This window comes from Acanthochromis polyacanthus, chromosome 14, assembly GCF_021347895.1.
Source record: "Acanthochromis polyacanthus isolate Apoly-LR-REF ecotype Palm Island chromosome 14, KAUST_Apoly_ChrSc, whole genome shotgun sequence".
Taxonomy (NCBI): domain Eukaryota; kingdom Metazoa; phylum Chordata; class Actinopteri; family Pomacentridae; genus Acanthochromis; species Acanthochromis polyacanthus.
Window position 1 is genome coordinate 25,712,896 of NC_067126.1, and position 13,982 is coordinate 25,726,877.

The 13,982-nt window shown below is 39.1% G+C and overlaps 3 protein-coding genes and 1 long non-coding RNA gene across 4 annotated transcripts in view; 1 reads left to right on the forward strand and 3 right to left on the reverse strand.

Moving 5' to 3' along the window:
• The first annotated feature begins 371 nt into the window (after positions 1 to 371).
• LOC110966438 (GTPase IMAP family member 8-like) lies at positions 372 to 6,602 on the forward strand. Its single transcript, XM_022215800.2, has 5 exons — positions 372 to 507; positions 1,782 to 2,495; positions 3,110 to 4,480; positions 4,570 to 4,622; positions 5,877 to 6,602. Exons 1-5 carry the CDS (start codon positions 462 to 464, stop codon positions 6,099 to 6,101), a joined length of 2,409 nt encoding a protein of 802 aa, XP_022071492.2. The 5' UTR covers positions 372 to 461; the 3' UTR covers positions 6,102 to 6,602.
• LOC127537019 (uncharacterized) overlaps positions 5,780 to 13,982 on the reverse strand; it is a 32,492-nt gene continuing 24,289 nt past the window's right edge. The window contains exon 3 of the long non-coding RNA XR_007946298.1: positions 5,780 to 6,097. This is a non-coding gene — a long non-coding RNA (uncharacterized LOC127537019). The remainder of the gene's footprint in view (positions 6,098 to 13,982) is intronic.
• LOC110966439 (olfactory receptor 11H6-like) lies at positions 8,698 to 10,007 on the reverse strand. Its single transcript, XM_022215801.2, has one exon. It carries the CDS (start codon positions 9,809 to 9,811, stop codon positions 8,882 to 8,884), a length of 930 nt encoding a protein of 309 aa, XP_022071493.1. The 5' UTR covers positions 9,812 to 10,007; the 3' UTR covers positions 8,698 to 8,881.
• Positions 11,417 to 13,758, reverse strand: LOC110966444 (olfactory receptor 49-like). The gene has a single exon (XM_022215804.2). The coding sequence runs from the start codon at positions 13,516 to 13,518 to the stop codon at positions 12,529 to 12,531; it is 990 nt and encodes a 329-aa protein (XP_022071496.2). The 5' UTR covers positions 13,519 to 13,758; the 3' UTR covers positions 11,417 to 12,528.

Here is a 13,982-nt window from a genome sequence, read left to right on the forward strand (position 1 = left end):
AACTACTGCAATATGTATCACTACTGCCCAAAATAAAATAATCATAATCATGACACTGTTGCACTGTTTTATTTATAACAGTCGATGCCACAGAAATGACTCCTACGTTATAATATTCCTTCATAGGTTTCCAACCTCAAAGCTCGCAGTAGAAAATGTGTTTTTAGTGCCTTTTACAGCCACACCATCATAGGAAACTATCATAAAGTGAACTCTGGCCCTTAAAAATAACGACTACCTAATGTAATCACAGAGTTACAGAGATGTTCACTTTGTGTGTTAATAACATGATATCTCTCCCCATCAGAGCTGCACTGGCTGGACTTTAACCAGTCGTAACAGAACGCTGACTCAAACATTCAGCTCATGGTCGATGTGGATTCATGTTGCTCTGTTTAGGAAACACATTGACTTCAACTATAATAAATCAGCTGTAAACCAGTGTTTCCACATCAAGACGGATGGACAAGAATGTTTTGATGGCCTGCAGAAGACACACATGGAAAGGTCAGCTGCTCGTTTGCATTTCGCTCTGTTTTTTTCAACTTCTTGTCTGCTTTTAACCCTCCTGTTGTCTTCATTTACGGGCACCGAAAAATATTGTTTCCTTGCCTGAAAAAAATCCAAAAATTCAGCTAAAAATTCCCCAAATTTCTGAAAATTTCCAAAACCTTCAGGAAGAAAATTTCAATAATTCATAAAAATTTCCCTTACAAGTTTTATTTTTAAAAAACACATGGAAAGAAAATTCTTGTAAATATTTTCAAAAAATCCTAAAAATATCTAAAATGATTACATATATATCAGTAAAACTCCTAATATTTTCTTTAAGAACATTCACAAAAAAATCAACCAAAATCCAGCGAAATCTGCTGAATTTTGGTTGATTTTCTGTGATTGCTCTCAAGAAACATTTTTAACATTTCTTTTTTTTTCCACCAAAAAATGTTCAAAGATTTCCCAAAATTGTTGAAAATGTGAACATCAGAAGTTTCACTGTAAAAATACTTTTTTTTTTTTTTCCCCCCCACATTTTCAAACTTTAAAATGGCTCACTTCTGACCCGCAGGACGACTCGAGAATAAAAGGGGAATTTCTGCATTTCTATTTCTGTGGGTTAGTGGAACAGTGTGAAACCACTGGGATCACTTCCACTGATTTAGTGGCATACAGAGTGTCCATAAAGTCTCTTTCCAATTTTAACAATTTATTACAAAGGCAGCTGATAAGATATCTTAACCAAATTTGTTTTATTGTAATCAGTGGTTGTCAAAGTTTTTTCTACCTCATTTAATACATCTCTATATGGGCACCATTAGTTGCACGAAGCACATCAAAACGGTGCTCCATTTCTTGCCATGTTCGCTGTAGCGTAGCCTCATCAATGGTGGCAATGGCATCAGAAATCTTTTGCTTTAAGTCAGTAAAATCTTGTATCTTTGTTTGATGCATGATATCTTTAACATAACCCATAGAAAGAAGTCCAAAGGAGTGATATTTGGTGAACGTGGAGGCCGAGGAATTGGTCCATCCCTTCCAATCCACCGGTCTGAGGAGAAGCCATTTTTTTAGGGTTTCATTTAACAGTACCTCTTTCACCAACAGGATACCTGAAGCACACAGTTTCAATGTGATTACAAACTTTAAAAAACACTGATTACAAAAAAAACAAATCTGGTTAAGATATGTTATCAACTGCCTTTGTAATAAATTCTTAAAACTGTAAAGAGACTTTATGGACACCATGTATTTCACTGTTGTTGAATAATGTCTGTTGACAGGGGACAAACACTGTCCTCAGGAGCTGAGGATTGTCCTCCTGGGCCACGACTGGCTGGAGAAGAGTCTGACGGGAAACACCATCCTCGGCCAGCAGATGTTTGACATCAGCAGAGACGTGAAGATGTGTGTTAAGAGACAAGGCGTTCTCGATGGCGGCCGCAAAGTCGTTGTGGTCAGTACTCCTGAGAGGTGGATCCACTACTCTGTTCAAGACCCCAGCCTGGTCAATGTAAACATGGCAGCCTGCATGACCATGTGCCCACCCGGACCTCACGCCTTCCTCGTAGTTATTCCCATCTGCTCCCACAGAGGCAGGGAGTGGACAGTAGAGGGACCTCTGGAGCTGCTGGATGACACCCTGTGGAAAAACACCATAGTAATATTCACCAGAAGTGAGCGGCTGAGAGGGGTTTCAGTGGAGAGCTACACTGCAAAATATGATTTTCTCAAGGCAATCATAGAGAAATGTGGACAGAGATACCATCTTTTAGACACAAGCTCATGGGGAAAAGATGATGATGTTCAGGTTGCAGAACTTTTGGAGAAGATCGACGCAATGGTAGAAGGAAACATAAAGTCAAGAGGAGTTGGTTATGTGACCTCCAAAGAAGTCTGTAGGATCAATGAGAGGAAGAGTAAAGAGGTAGAGGAGGGGGCGACTTTGAGGCAGATGAATGCGCAGATGGCCAGAAGCACACTCAGATCTGTAAAGGGTAAGCATCACTGACTGCAGCTATAATCAGTCATGTTTATAATAACAATGAATCATATGACACTGTGTGGTGTGAAAGCGATCATTTTTAGGGATATACTCACACTCAACTCTGCAGTTCCCCTTCACCTCTTTGCTGAGGTGTCTCTCCCCTCACTATCACCACTCTCACAGTTCTAATTAAACCAGAACAAGGTGTTTACAGCAAAAAAAGCAGTGTTAGAAACTCATTGGCAATACCATTTACACCATTTATAAGCTGTGTGTATTTAACAATCGGACAGAATCATGACCAAAATGAATGATAATGTTGCCCTGTAGCTGCTGGATGTGCAAGCAGGCAACATATAGATGGTAGCATTTCAGTGTATTGACCAAGGTTGTCATTTCACCCTCCAAGCCACCAAAATTAGTTAGTGCAGAGTTAATGTATGTAGTGTATCAAATAAGTAAAGTCACTTAAAAGAAATGTTGCTCATTTTGAAAGAGTTTACAAACCATTTACCTAACATCATAGGATATGCATAAGATATATCTCATTCTCATTCTTTTTAAATGTAAAGCATTTCTGAAACTAACATTAGCACCTAAATCCTGACTTGTTTTCAAATCCAGGAGAGTCTCCCTCGATTCCAGCGCTTCGAATTCTAGTAGTTGGACCGAGGGAGGTTGGAAAGACTTCAGCAGGAAATACTATTCTCGGAGATGAAGTCTTTCCTGTTGGACATCCAACAAGACAGTGCGCTGAGAGACAGGCTGGCACTGACAAAAAGCAAGTCAGCGTTGTTGACACTCCAGGTTGGTATGGACGATATTGCTCTGAGGACACTCCACAGGCGTTACAACAGCAGATTACCCACAGTGCATCTCTGTGTGCTTCCATTCCTCTTGCTGTTCTGGTGGTCGTACGCTGTGACGAGACCTTCACTGAAACTGACAGGATGAGAGCAGAGGAACGCTTGAGCTTGCTTGGACTTTGGGTGTGGACTCGGGCCGTTGTGTTGTTCACGTGGGGAGATCGTCTGGGAGCCACTGCCATCGAGGAGCACATCGAACGATGGCCTGCTCTTCAGTGGCTGGTGGAGAAATGTGGAAGCAGGTATCATGTTTTTGATAACTCCAACAAGGCCAGAGACATTCAGGTGAGAGAACTACTAGAGAAGATTGAGGAGACACTGGTGGGGAATGATACTGGACACTTGCTTAGGAGTTTGATGAATCTCCAACAGAGCAATAAAAAGCTGGAGCAAAGCTCCAAAAAGACTTCAAGGCAGCTCAAGAAAGCAAAGGAGGAGAATCAACTTTTGAAAGAAATAGTTAAGGAGAAGGAGAGAACAGTAGAAGATATGATGAAGACAGCCAAAGAGAAAGATGTGCAGGTTGAAGGTCTGAAGGTGACAACAGAGACAGAAAGGAAAAGGCAAATGGAGCAAAAGAAAGATTATGAAGAGATTAGCGTGAGATTAGTGGAGGCTGAGAGGAAGAACAACCAGCTCAAACAGGTCATTATGGAGAAAGACAGTCTGATAACAAGCCTGAGTGAAAGATGTGCTGTCAAAGATGATGTCATAAAAGCTGCAAAGCAAAAAAACGAGGCAGACAAGGAAGTACTAGAGAAAAAAGTGAAGAAGGAAGAGCAACAGAAGGCAATTTTAAAGAAAACATGTGAGGAGAAGGATAAAGAACTGAAGCGAAGGGTGCTGGCTCACAACAGAGAAGCAGAAGAGCTCAAAGAGAAAACTGAGCAGCTGAGGAGAGAAAATGAAGATACAAAGAAAATGTTGAAGGCAACGATTGAGGGGATGCAGAGAGACTATCAGAGAAAAGAAACCAATAGAGCAAATGAGGTGAACACTGCACACTTCAATAAAGGCGACCACAGCAGGACAACAATGACAGATTTCAAATCACTGGAGGAGCTTAGCAGGCAACCAAAATGGGCATTTACTATTTCAACGAGTCACCATCAAGACACCACCCAACCCAGTAAGTATGACCTGATTCAGCAGCACTGATGGTTACATAGATGATGAGTATCCTCTGACTGACTGATAAATTCACTCTTTATGTTACAGAGACAGAACAGAAAAGCCTAGGGTTGGATAAAAGCATCATGCTACATGAAAAGGTGAGTAAAATGAAACATTACTTTAATCTGAAGTTACTACATTCACATTGACAGTTTTTCCACCGTAAAATTTGCAAATATTTTTTTACAGTGTAGACAGAAAGTACAAAGAACCTACGCAGGACTTTAGCTTAGCTAACCATGGCCATGTAGTGCATTAACCTAATGCACTTCTTTACCCTGCCCAATGTGCATCAGAGGCCCACCAAATTATAAATATCATATCATATTCTCGACCTGAATCACTTCATTAGATGTGACCAAACAGCCACCTACTATCTGTGTTTAGTCTCTCCTGTGTGAGGTTTACAAAACTATTTTATCAAAGCTGTCTTGGACATTTCACATACGGACCTTCATGTTTTATGATTCGTTAGCCTTCTGACAATATACCATCATTATATTTCCAGATGTATATTAGCTATAATATAAAGCTTAAATGATCGTACACTTGGACATATTTTTTCAAAAGAACACACAATAATTAAAACACATCAATAAGACTAAATGCTGTAAAAGTTTCCCCTTTCACAATCACATGTAAATGTATTTATTACATTTCATGACATGTAGCTTTTAAACTCTTCTGAAACACAGAACGCAGTTAAAATTCATTCATCAGTTCTTAAGTATTTTGCAAGAAGCAAGAAGGAGCAGATTAACAGTTATTTTCCATTTGATAAATTAAATATACACACTAAGGCATGTGCAAAAACTTATAGAATTCCATATTATGATGTGATACTTTCTAATTGTTCATTGCTATTGCTTTTTTCCAAATAAAATTGGCTCATCAATGTATTTTTGAAAGGGAACAAAGATTCAGATTAGTTCTAGACTGAGCCTTAAATATAAATATTTGACCAAACACAGATTTTATCTAACTAGTAAAGTTATTTCACTTCCCAACAGGAAAAAAGTCCTTCATTAACAGTGTTCAGTGATTACAGCTTTTCCCCCAAACCCTTAAAAAGCTTGGATGAAAATTAGAATTTCCCAGACGAACCACTCTAAAACAACACAACATTTATGTGTTTGCTCGTCCCATTTTGCGGCTGTGTTGGTCTCAAGCAGCCTGAAGTAATTTATATTCCTGCCAATACTACAGAGTCCTGCTCCAAATACATGAGGACAGAATGAAGACATATAGGACAGTATAGTCTCATTTGTTTTATTATGTTTATTTAAGCCTTGTTTATAACTGGGATAGGAGCGTGCTGTACTAATACAGTTAATCTGATTCTGTGTCCATAGACAGAGACTGCAGGGCAACTTGAGGTCGACTGGACGTCACCATGGCCGAGAGTTGGAGGTGCAGCACTAGGGGCTGCAGTCGGGGTCCTGGCCGCCTCCTTCAAGGTCACCACATGGTTAAGTGCCAGATCGGCTGGTGGAGCTGTGGCTGGAGCTCTGCTGGGCTGCTTCCTGATCCAAGCAGTCAAATCCCAGCAGAGGAACAGTCAAGAGAAATGCCCCTGAAATATCATGATCATAAAGTTCCTGATTACGAACACAGCATCCGAGTAACTATCTGAAGTCTGTTTATGACCATCATATTGAATTCACACATTTCTCAAGGGTCCATGTGCACTTGTGGCCTGTACTTCTACCTCAGTTAACTAAGGTATCTGTTGTCTATGTAGATTTTAGCTTTTGTTCAGATGTTGTGGATATTTTGTAATACACTTTACATATGAAAAATGATAATATACTGACCATTGTATGTTTATTTACAACTTCAACACTGTAACTTCTTATTTTGCCTGAGTCATGACTCCAGAGGGGGAAAAATAATAATAATATCTGGGCAAAGAAATCCAGTCGTTCTGATTAGAACAGGACACAGGTGATTGAAGTCATACCTCTTGGAACTTAATTTGAAAACAGACCCACTGAGAATGTACACTAGATTTTTTTCATGTTCAAAGTGAATTAAAATATTCCTGTAAGGAGAGAAAAACTAAATAGTTTTGGACCAGCCCTGCAGGTGTTTTACTTATTGTGTCTGACTTCTGCTCAGGGTGTTTTGGCTCCATGCAGGTAAAGTTCATATGAAAGAGGTCTGCTCACTGCTAGACTCCAAATAGACATTTTAATTCTCTTTTGAAGCAGACAACAGAGAAACAGGCGCTCCTTGTAGAAGCAGCAATCAACACAAATCAACGGCTGCTCAGCAGGTAACAGAGGGAAAATAAAATGGTGCTGAGTTAACTAAACAGCTTAATTTTTATTACCGTGTGTTGTCAAGTGCTGTCACACATGTATTCTGAAAGATCATTCTGGTTGTTTTGTTTTTCTGTCTGTTAACTGACAATGATTTGTGTTGATTACAGCGTCTACAAGAATTGCCTGTTTCTCTCTGTGATACACTGAGAAAGATTTTGTACATTGAAATTCTGCCTTATAAGTGAATGTTTTGAAAGAAGAGAATCAAACTATATATTTGGAGTCTAACAGTGTGCAAAAATCTTCTTCTTGTGACATTCAGTGACAGCTTTTCTTGCACCTGAGTATTTTTACCTGGATGTGCACACATTGGTTTTTGCTCTTCTGTACTAGTGAAGATCACCAAATAAGTGGAAGTTTAACTGCCCTAGCAGGAGAAATCCGAAGAATGTACCCCACATTTACTGTATATAAGCAAAAATATGAGCAAGAATTGGAGGTGCAGCTTTCAGAAATATGAACTCTATTCACTTCACAGATCAAGATCACTTCACCAGAGAATACAATTCTTGCTCTCAAAACAGTTGCAGCAAAAGCCATATAAAGAGAATTTCTATCATCTCTCATAGATTTGACAGACAGGAATGTACATCTTACAAAAGTAAATACACTAATAGAGCACACAGAATGACTGGTCAGTAGAGAATGGAAGTTACGGAGGCAAATAGTCCTGCAAGTATCATGCTTCCTTGGACATTAATGACAATTGGCAACTCACACTGTTTATATGCAGGTTTGTTCAGTCTGAAATGGAAAAAAAGCATAAAAACTCAGGGTCTGGTTAAGACCCTTGATGGAGAGACATGACAGTTGCATATACCAAACAATGGCTGGATCTCAAGAATTAAGATTAGAAGCTTTAAATATCACACACTATATGATTTATATTTGCTGACTATCAACAGCAACAGACTCAACCCCATCAGGCATCAAGTTAAACTCATTCACAATCAGCTCAACAGCCTTTCTGTGTGTCCCTGAGTGAAAATATCTTAAACGGTCAATTGCGTTTGTAATAAGTCACCGACTAAAGCAGCAGTTCAATAGTTACATGTTTAAAACTGTTTTTGAAAATTACCTAAAGAGTTAAAATATGTCCTGACTTTAATAAAATTCAAAAAAAAAAAAAAAAAAACACGCCTGCAGCTTAACACACCAGCAGAAGCGGTGAGTGTTTCTGTAATTTTTAGACGATTGCTGACCTCTGATCAGGATGGTTTGGGTCCCTGCTGGTAAAATTCACAAAAAAGAGGTCTGCTCACTGTTAAATAGTTTAAATTTAAGGCAACATTTTGATCGATAATATGTTCCTCAGGAGAGAATCAAACGACGCTAACATTTTTTGTTGATGATAATCGAATCAAATCACCATCCCCTGATGCTCAGCAGGTAACTGAGAAGAAACGAAACGCCACAAGAGGGCGATCACAGTACTCCATCCATTCATCCATGTGTCTGTCTTTTACCTGCTGACAGGGTGCAGCCTTGACAAACACTGTGCCAGACAATCCAGAAGACTTTTTAGGATACAATGTGTGTGACAACTCCTGAAAATACTTTGGTAATTATTTCTTTGAAAAGCAGTGAAAACTGACAACTGTCTCGATATCAATTTACTTATAGACAACTGTGACAGAAAGCACAAAAAAAGTCAATAAAGCTTCTGTGCACCACATAAGATGATAATGTTTGTGCATCACAAACAGAATAACTTAAATATTCTGTAATTCACTCACAGTCGGGCACAAATAAAAGCAACAGTTCAAGAGTTACAGCAGTTTTTAATTACCAACACAGTAAAAACATTTTCTGATGTATGTGTGTTTGTGTTTGCTCCGTAATAAATTTACATACAGACGCAGAGCCACAAACATATACATATATTTATGCGTGTTATTTCTGCTGTTATATAACAGAAACAGCATCAGTGAAATGAAAATTCAGTTTTTGATGAGCATATGCTGAGGAAACGGCGTTCATCAATACTGTGAGCATATAAAAAGCATAAATGTGTTAGATGTCCAACTCTGAGGTCATTTTCTTCTGGCATAAATTAAACCCAGAATTCTGTGTCGTATTTTGGTCAGTTTAAACCCATATATGAGAGGATTCATAACTGGAGGGATGAGCACAAATATTATAGCCATGAAGTTTTGAAGACTTAGAGGTAAAGTCGAGGAGCCAAATCTCATGTACATCAAGTCAAAAAGCATCACAAACATGAACATCAATAAAGAGATTAAATGGGGAACACACGTCTGCATAAACTTCAGCCGGTCCTCTTTGGACCTCGCGCATGTTTTTATAAGATGCATGTAAGTCCACATTATGAAAAAGCCGTGTAACACATACAGGCAAATGGTTGTATACGACACGACACTATTCGAAAGGGTGTCATTATCAGGGCAAACAAGTTTAACAATCAGCCAGTTCACACAGTACAGTTTCTGAATATTTGAGCCGCATAACTTTTTTGTAGATGTCAGTAGAATACTGACAGAGAATACGGAAAAAGGCATCAACCAGGAGAAACACACCAGCAGAGAGAGCCGCCTCTTAGTCATGAAGGAGTGGTAGTGCAGAGGTCGACAAATAGCCAGATACCTGTCGTAAGCCATGACTGATAGAATGGACAAATCACAGCAAGCAAACGAGTACATGACATAAGCCTGCAGAAGGCACGCTTCATATGAGATTTCCTGAGAAGACGACAGCAGATCTAACAGGAATTTGGGGTAAAATCCTGTTGACCCATAAAGTCCGTTTATGCAAAAACTGGCCAGTAAAATGTACATAGGCTCATGCAGGTTTTCATTGAAAGCAATAATCGCAATCAGAGCAATATTAACAAACAAAATCACACCATAATACAGTAAAGTGAGAGAGAAGATGGCAATCCTGTAATTCACTGTCTCGTTTATCCCTGAGAGAGTGAATATTCTTACAGCAGAGACGTTATCCATGATCAGAGCAAAGTTTTCCTAATGGTAAGAGTTCACAGAGCGGAGACCAACAGCGGCTACATCCAATGCAAAGTGTGCTCTCCTTCTACACAACACCTCTTATTAACAGCTTTAGTGCAACAACAAAACACTCCAGGGAATGTAAGATGTGTTTACTGGACAAACAATGAAACCATGTGGAGATGTGAACAAAACAACAAGCTAATTACTTCAACAGCATAGTATTTTTTTTTCTGTAAACTGATGAAGTGAGTGATGACTAGTTGTCAGTTAAAGGTGATAGGTGAAGGGAGGCTCTTAACCTCTAAAGAACACAGAACATTTGAGACAAAAACACTATTACAACACAAAAAGAGAATTTGTGTTCCACAGCCTGAAGAAAATCGGGTCCCTGGAAGTTATCTTATAGCCTGTTCATTCTTTCTGCCTACACATGTCCACAGGAGTATGTATGAAGTCAACTTTATCATCCACCCAAGTCTGTGACAGTCCACACAACCCCTCTGCAGATGTCTGTGAGCAGCTCAACATTTGTGACCACACAGATGTACACATTACAAGCATTTTGACTTTACACGCATCCTGAAAATAAATTGGAAACAAATGCTTGTTTTGTGGAATGGTTCTCCTCTTTTACAGTCATCATTTAGAAAGTTGTAAATGAAGTAGGCCCACAAACAAGTGGAAAGTTCTAAATTCTCCAGGAATCACGTGCTATGTTGTCCATCTACTGTCCTGTTATCCCCACCCCAACACCTCCTGCTGCCCCCCACAGCCCCAGTCTCATTCCAACCAGTTCCCGTCCTGGACTGAAATCTTTCTGCATGGAGTTTGCATGTTCTCGCTGTGCATGCGTGGGTTTTCTCCGGGTTCTTTGGCTTCCTCTCAGAGTCCAAAAACATGTTGAGGTTAATTGGTAGTTCTAAATTGTGAATGCAAGTGTGATTGTTTGTCTCTATGCAGCCCTGTGATAGACCGGTGTCCTGTTCAAGGTGTCCCCTGCCTCCACCCAAAACAAAAGGTTAAAGGTCAACTTTACCATGGCATCACGTTTCTGGCCGTTATTAATGCCTTCAATCAGGAACAGAAGAGGAGATAGTAACTACATCACACAGTTGATCAGCTACAGGATTGCAGATACTAATCTTAGGTGCCCACATTGAAAGTGTGATAGAAAACCTGTGCTTCTGTGTTGAAGATGTGTGCCTTTTTTCTGCAACATCCATGGTCTCTAACTAAAGAAAGCTTGTTTCTCACTTGAAAGGATTTACTGGAGTCATACATGTCGATATAAAGGTAACTTTCATGTCTCTAAAATTACACCTGATACCTTTTTACAGTCCTTCAAACTCGTCAGTACAAGTAATAGATGAGCTGAAACAAACATGGTCATAAATTGTAATGTCGCAGTTTGACAGAGAGATTCAACCAGTAGGTGGTAATTCTACCTCCTTATAATATATATATATTGTAATCTCTACCAGTAGAGATGGACCTTTAAATCTGACCCCTGCCCTGACCCCTGACCCTAACCTTAAAAGTCTAACCTTAGCCCTGACAAATCTCTACTGGTAGGATTGGAGTTTCTACTGGTAGAGATTGCGATCGCAATCTCTACCAGCAATCAAACTCCAATTCTACCAAATTGCAGTCTCTACCATGATATATATAAAGAAGGAGACATCTGCATAATGTTTGAGAATGAAGTTTTATTTTCACAGGAAAAAACAAATCATAATGCAAACCAGGGAAAAAGAAGCCATTTTAAAAGAAAATGTAACATTCTTGAGTAAACATGTATAATTCTAACCAGAATTACCATGATTTGGGGCGGCACAGCTCAGTGGGTAGAGCGGCTGTCTCGCAACCTGAGGGTTGCAGTTTGATCCCCGGCCCGTCGTGCTCATGTCGAGGTGTCCTTCAGCAAGACACCTAACCCCTAACCCCTAATTGCTCCAAGGGCGCTGTACCGTGGCTGACCCTGCGCTCTGACACCCCAGATGGAGGGGATATGCGAAAATTAGAATTTCCCCTCGTTGCATTAATAAGGGATATAAAAAATAAAATAACACCAATGAGCACCATACTAATTCATGTTTTTAACAAATTCCAGGTAGTACAACATGGTGATTGCTTTTAGGATCACACACTGTATTCAAATTGACCAAATGAACATCCACAATCTTTTCCACAAATTACAGGATTTGAATGTTTACAAATGAGCTGCAGTGAATACAGTCCATAGTCTCTACAGCCCGAATGGCCTCTTTATCTAAAATTTTACCAATACATTGTATGAGAGCACTGCATACGTATCGTGTTCAGACAGCTGACAAAAACAACAAAACTGTAAATTAATCACTGTATCAGATTTTCAAGCAGTTTCTTCAGAGTGCATTTCAGTGTTGTGTGTCTAACGGCAACACCCCAGAGACAGACACTGTTTTCTATGCATTCTGTGGGTGTGCTGTTTTCTTTGACAGAGACAAAGACGTTTTAGATACATGCATCATTTAACAGCGAGTAAAGTGCTTTTCATGTTGCAATTATTTTGTGACACACGGCTGCATGAAGCAAACTGTAATTTTCTGATCAGGTACAGATTCATGATTCAAAATATTTTAAAAAAATGGATTTTAACTGAGAAACAACGTGTCATTTCCTCTCCAAATCACATATGTATACAGACAGAATGTGGGCAATCTCATGACTTTGATCTATAAACTACTTCTACTGCATATAAATTTAAAAATTCTTTTTCTTATTTGTGTCAGTTTTAAACCATACATGACAGGATTGACAATTGGGGGAATGACAAGAAATTCCATCGCCATAAAATTCTGCACATTTTGAGATAATTCTTTTCTGCCAAAGCGCATGTATAACAAATCAAAGAGCAAAGATCCAACAACAACTATTAAAGAGAATAAATGAGGTACACATGTCTGCATGAACTTACTTGTGTTCTCTTTGGACGACTGGCATGTTTTGATGAGATGTATATAAGACCAAACAACAAAAATGACATGTCCAAAGTAAAAAGTATAGTTAAATGCTGGAATAATAATTCTAGCTATGGAGGCAGAGCAAGCTAGATTAGAAATCAACCAATTAACACAGTAGATCTTTGGGATATGTGAGCCACACAACCTCGATGCTGATGTCGTTATTGTGCTCATGAACAGCAAGTAAAAGGGAATAAGCCAAGCGATAAACACGAAGATACAAATCCTTTGTTTAGTCATCACAGTATGGTACACCAACAGTCGACATATCGCCACATATCTGTCATAGGCCATCAGAGCTAAAATAGAAAAATCAGCACCAGCAGAAGAGTGCAACACAAAACCCTGCAGAAGACATCCAGCATAAGAGATAACATGAGTGGCAGATAGAAGATCACAGAGGAATTTGGGATAAAACCCGACAGTCCCATAAAGTCCATTAATGCACAGATTACAGAGGTAGATGTACATGGGTTCATGAAGGGTTTTATCCACAATGATTGTCACAATAATGGTCACATTTACTAGCCAAATCACAAAGTAACACAGTAAAGTCAGAACAAACAGAGTAACTCTGTAATTTCTTGTTCCGCTTAACCCTGACAGAGTAAGCATGTTAATAACAGAAACATTATCCATCATACAAGTTTCTTTACCGTTTCTTAGATGCCTTTTGAATACTGCCCAGACAGAAAATTGCATTTGCACAACCTAATGAGGGTAGAAAAAATTACTTTCCTGCTCTGTGGCTTTCCATCCCTTACAGGGTGTGTCACCATCAGTTTATATCCTCTTGTGGTGGCGACACTGAATGATGCTGCCTACAAGCATCCAATCAACGATGTGGGAGTTTCTTCGAATGAGTTAGTCAAATATAAAAGTTTATTGGATTAGCTTTTATATTATAGAGAGCATTTTATCTACAGTGGGTACGGAAAGTATTCCGACTCCTTGAAATTTTTCACTCTCTGTGTCATTGCAGCCATTTGCCAAAATCAAGTTCATTTTATTTCTCATTAATGTACACTCAGCACCCCATCTTGACTGAAAAAAAAGAAATGTAGAAAATTTTGCAAATTTATTAAAAAAATAAAAACTGAAATATCACATGGTCAGAAGTATTCAGACCCTGTGCTGCGACATTCATATTTAACTCACATGCTGTC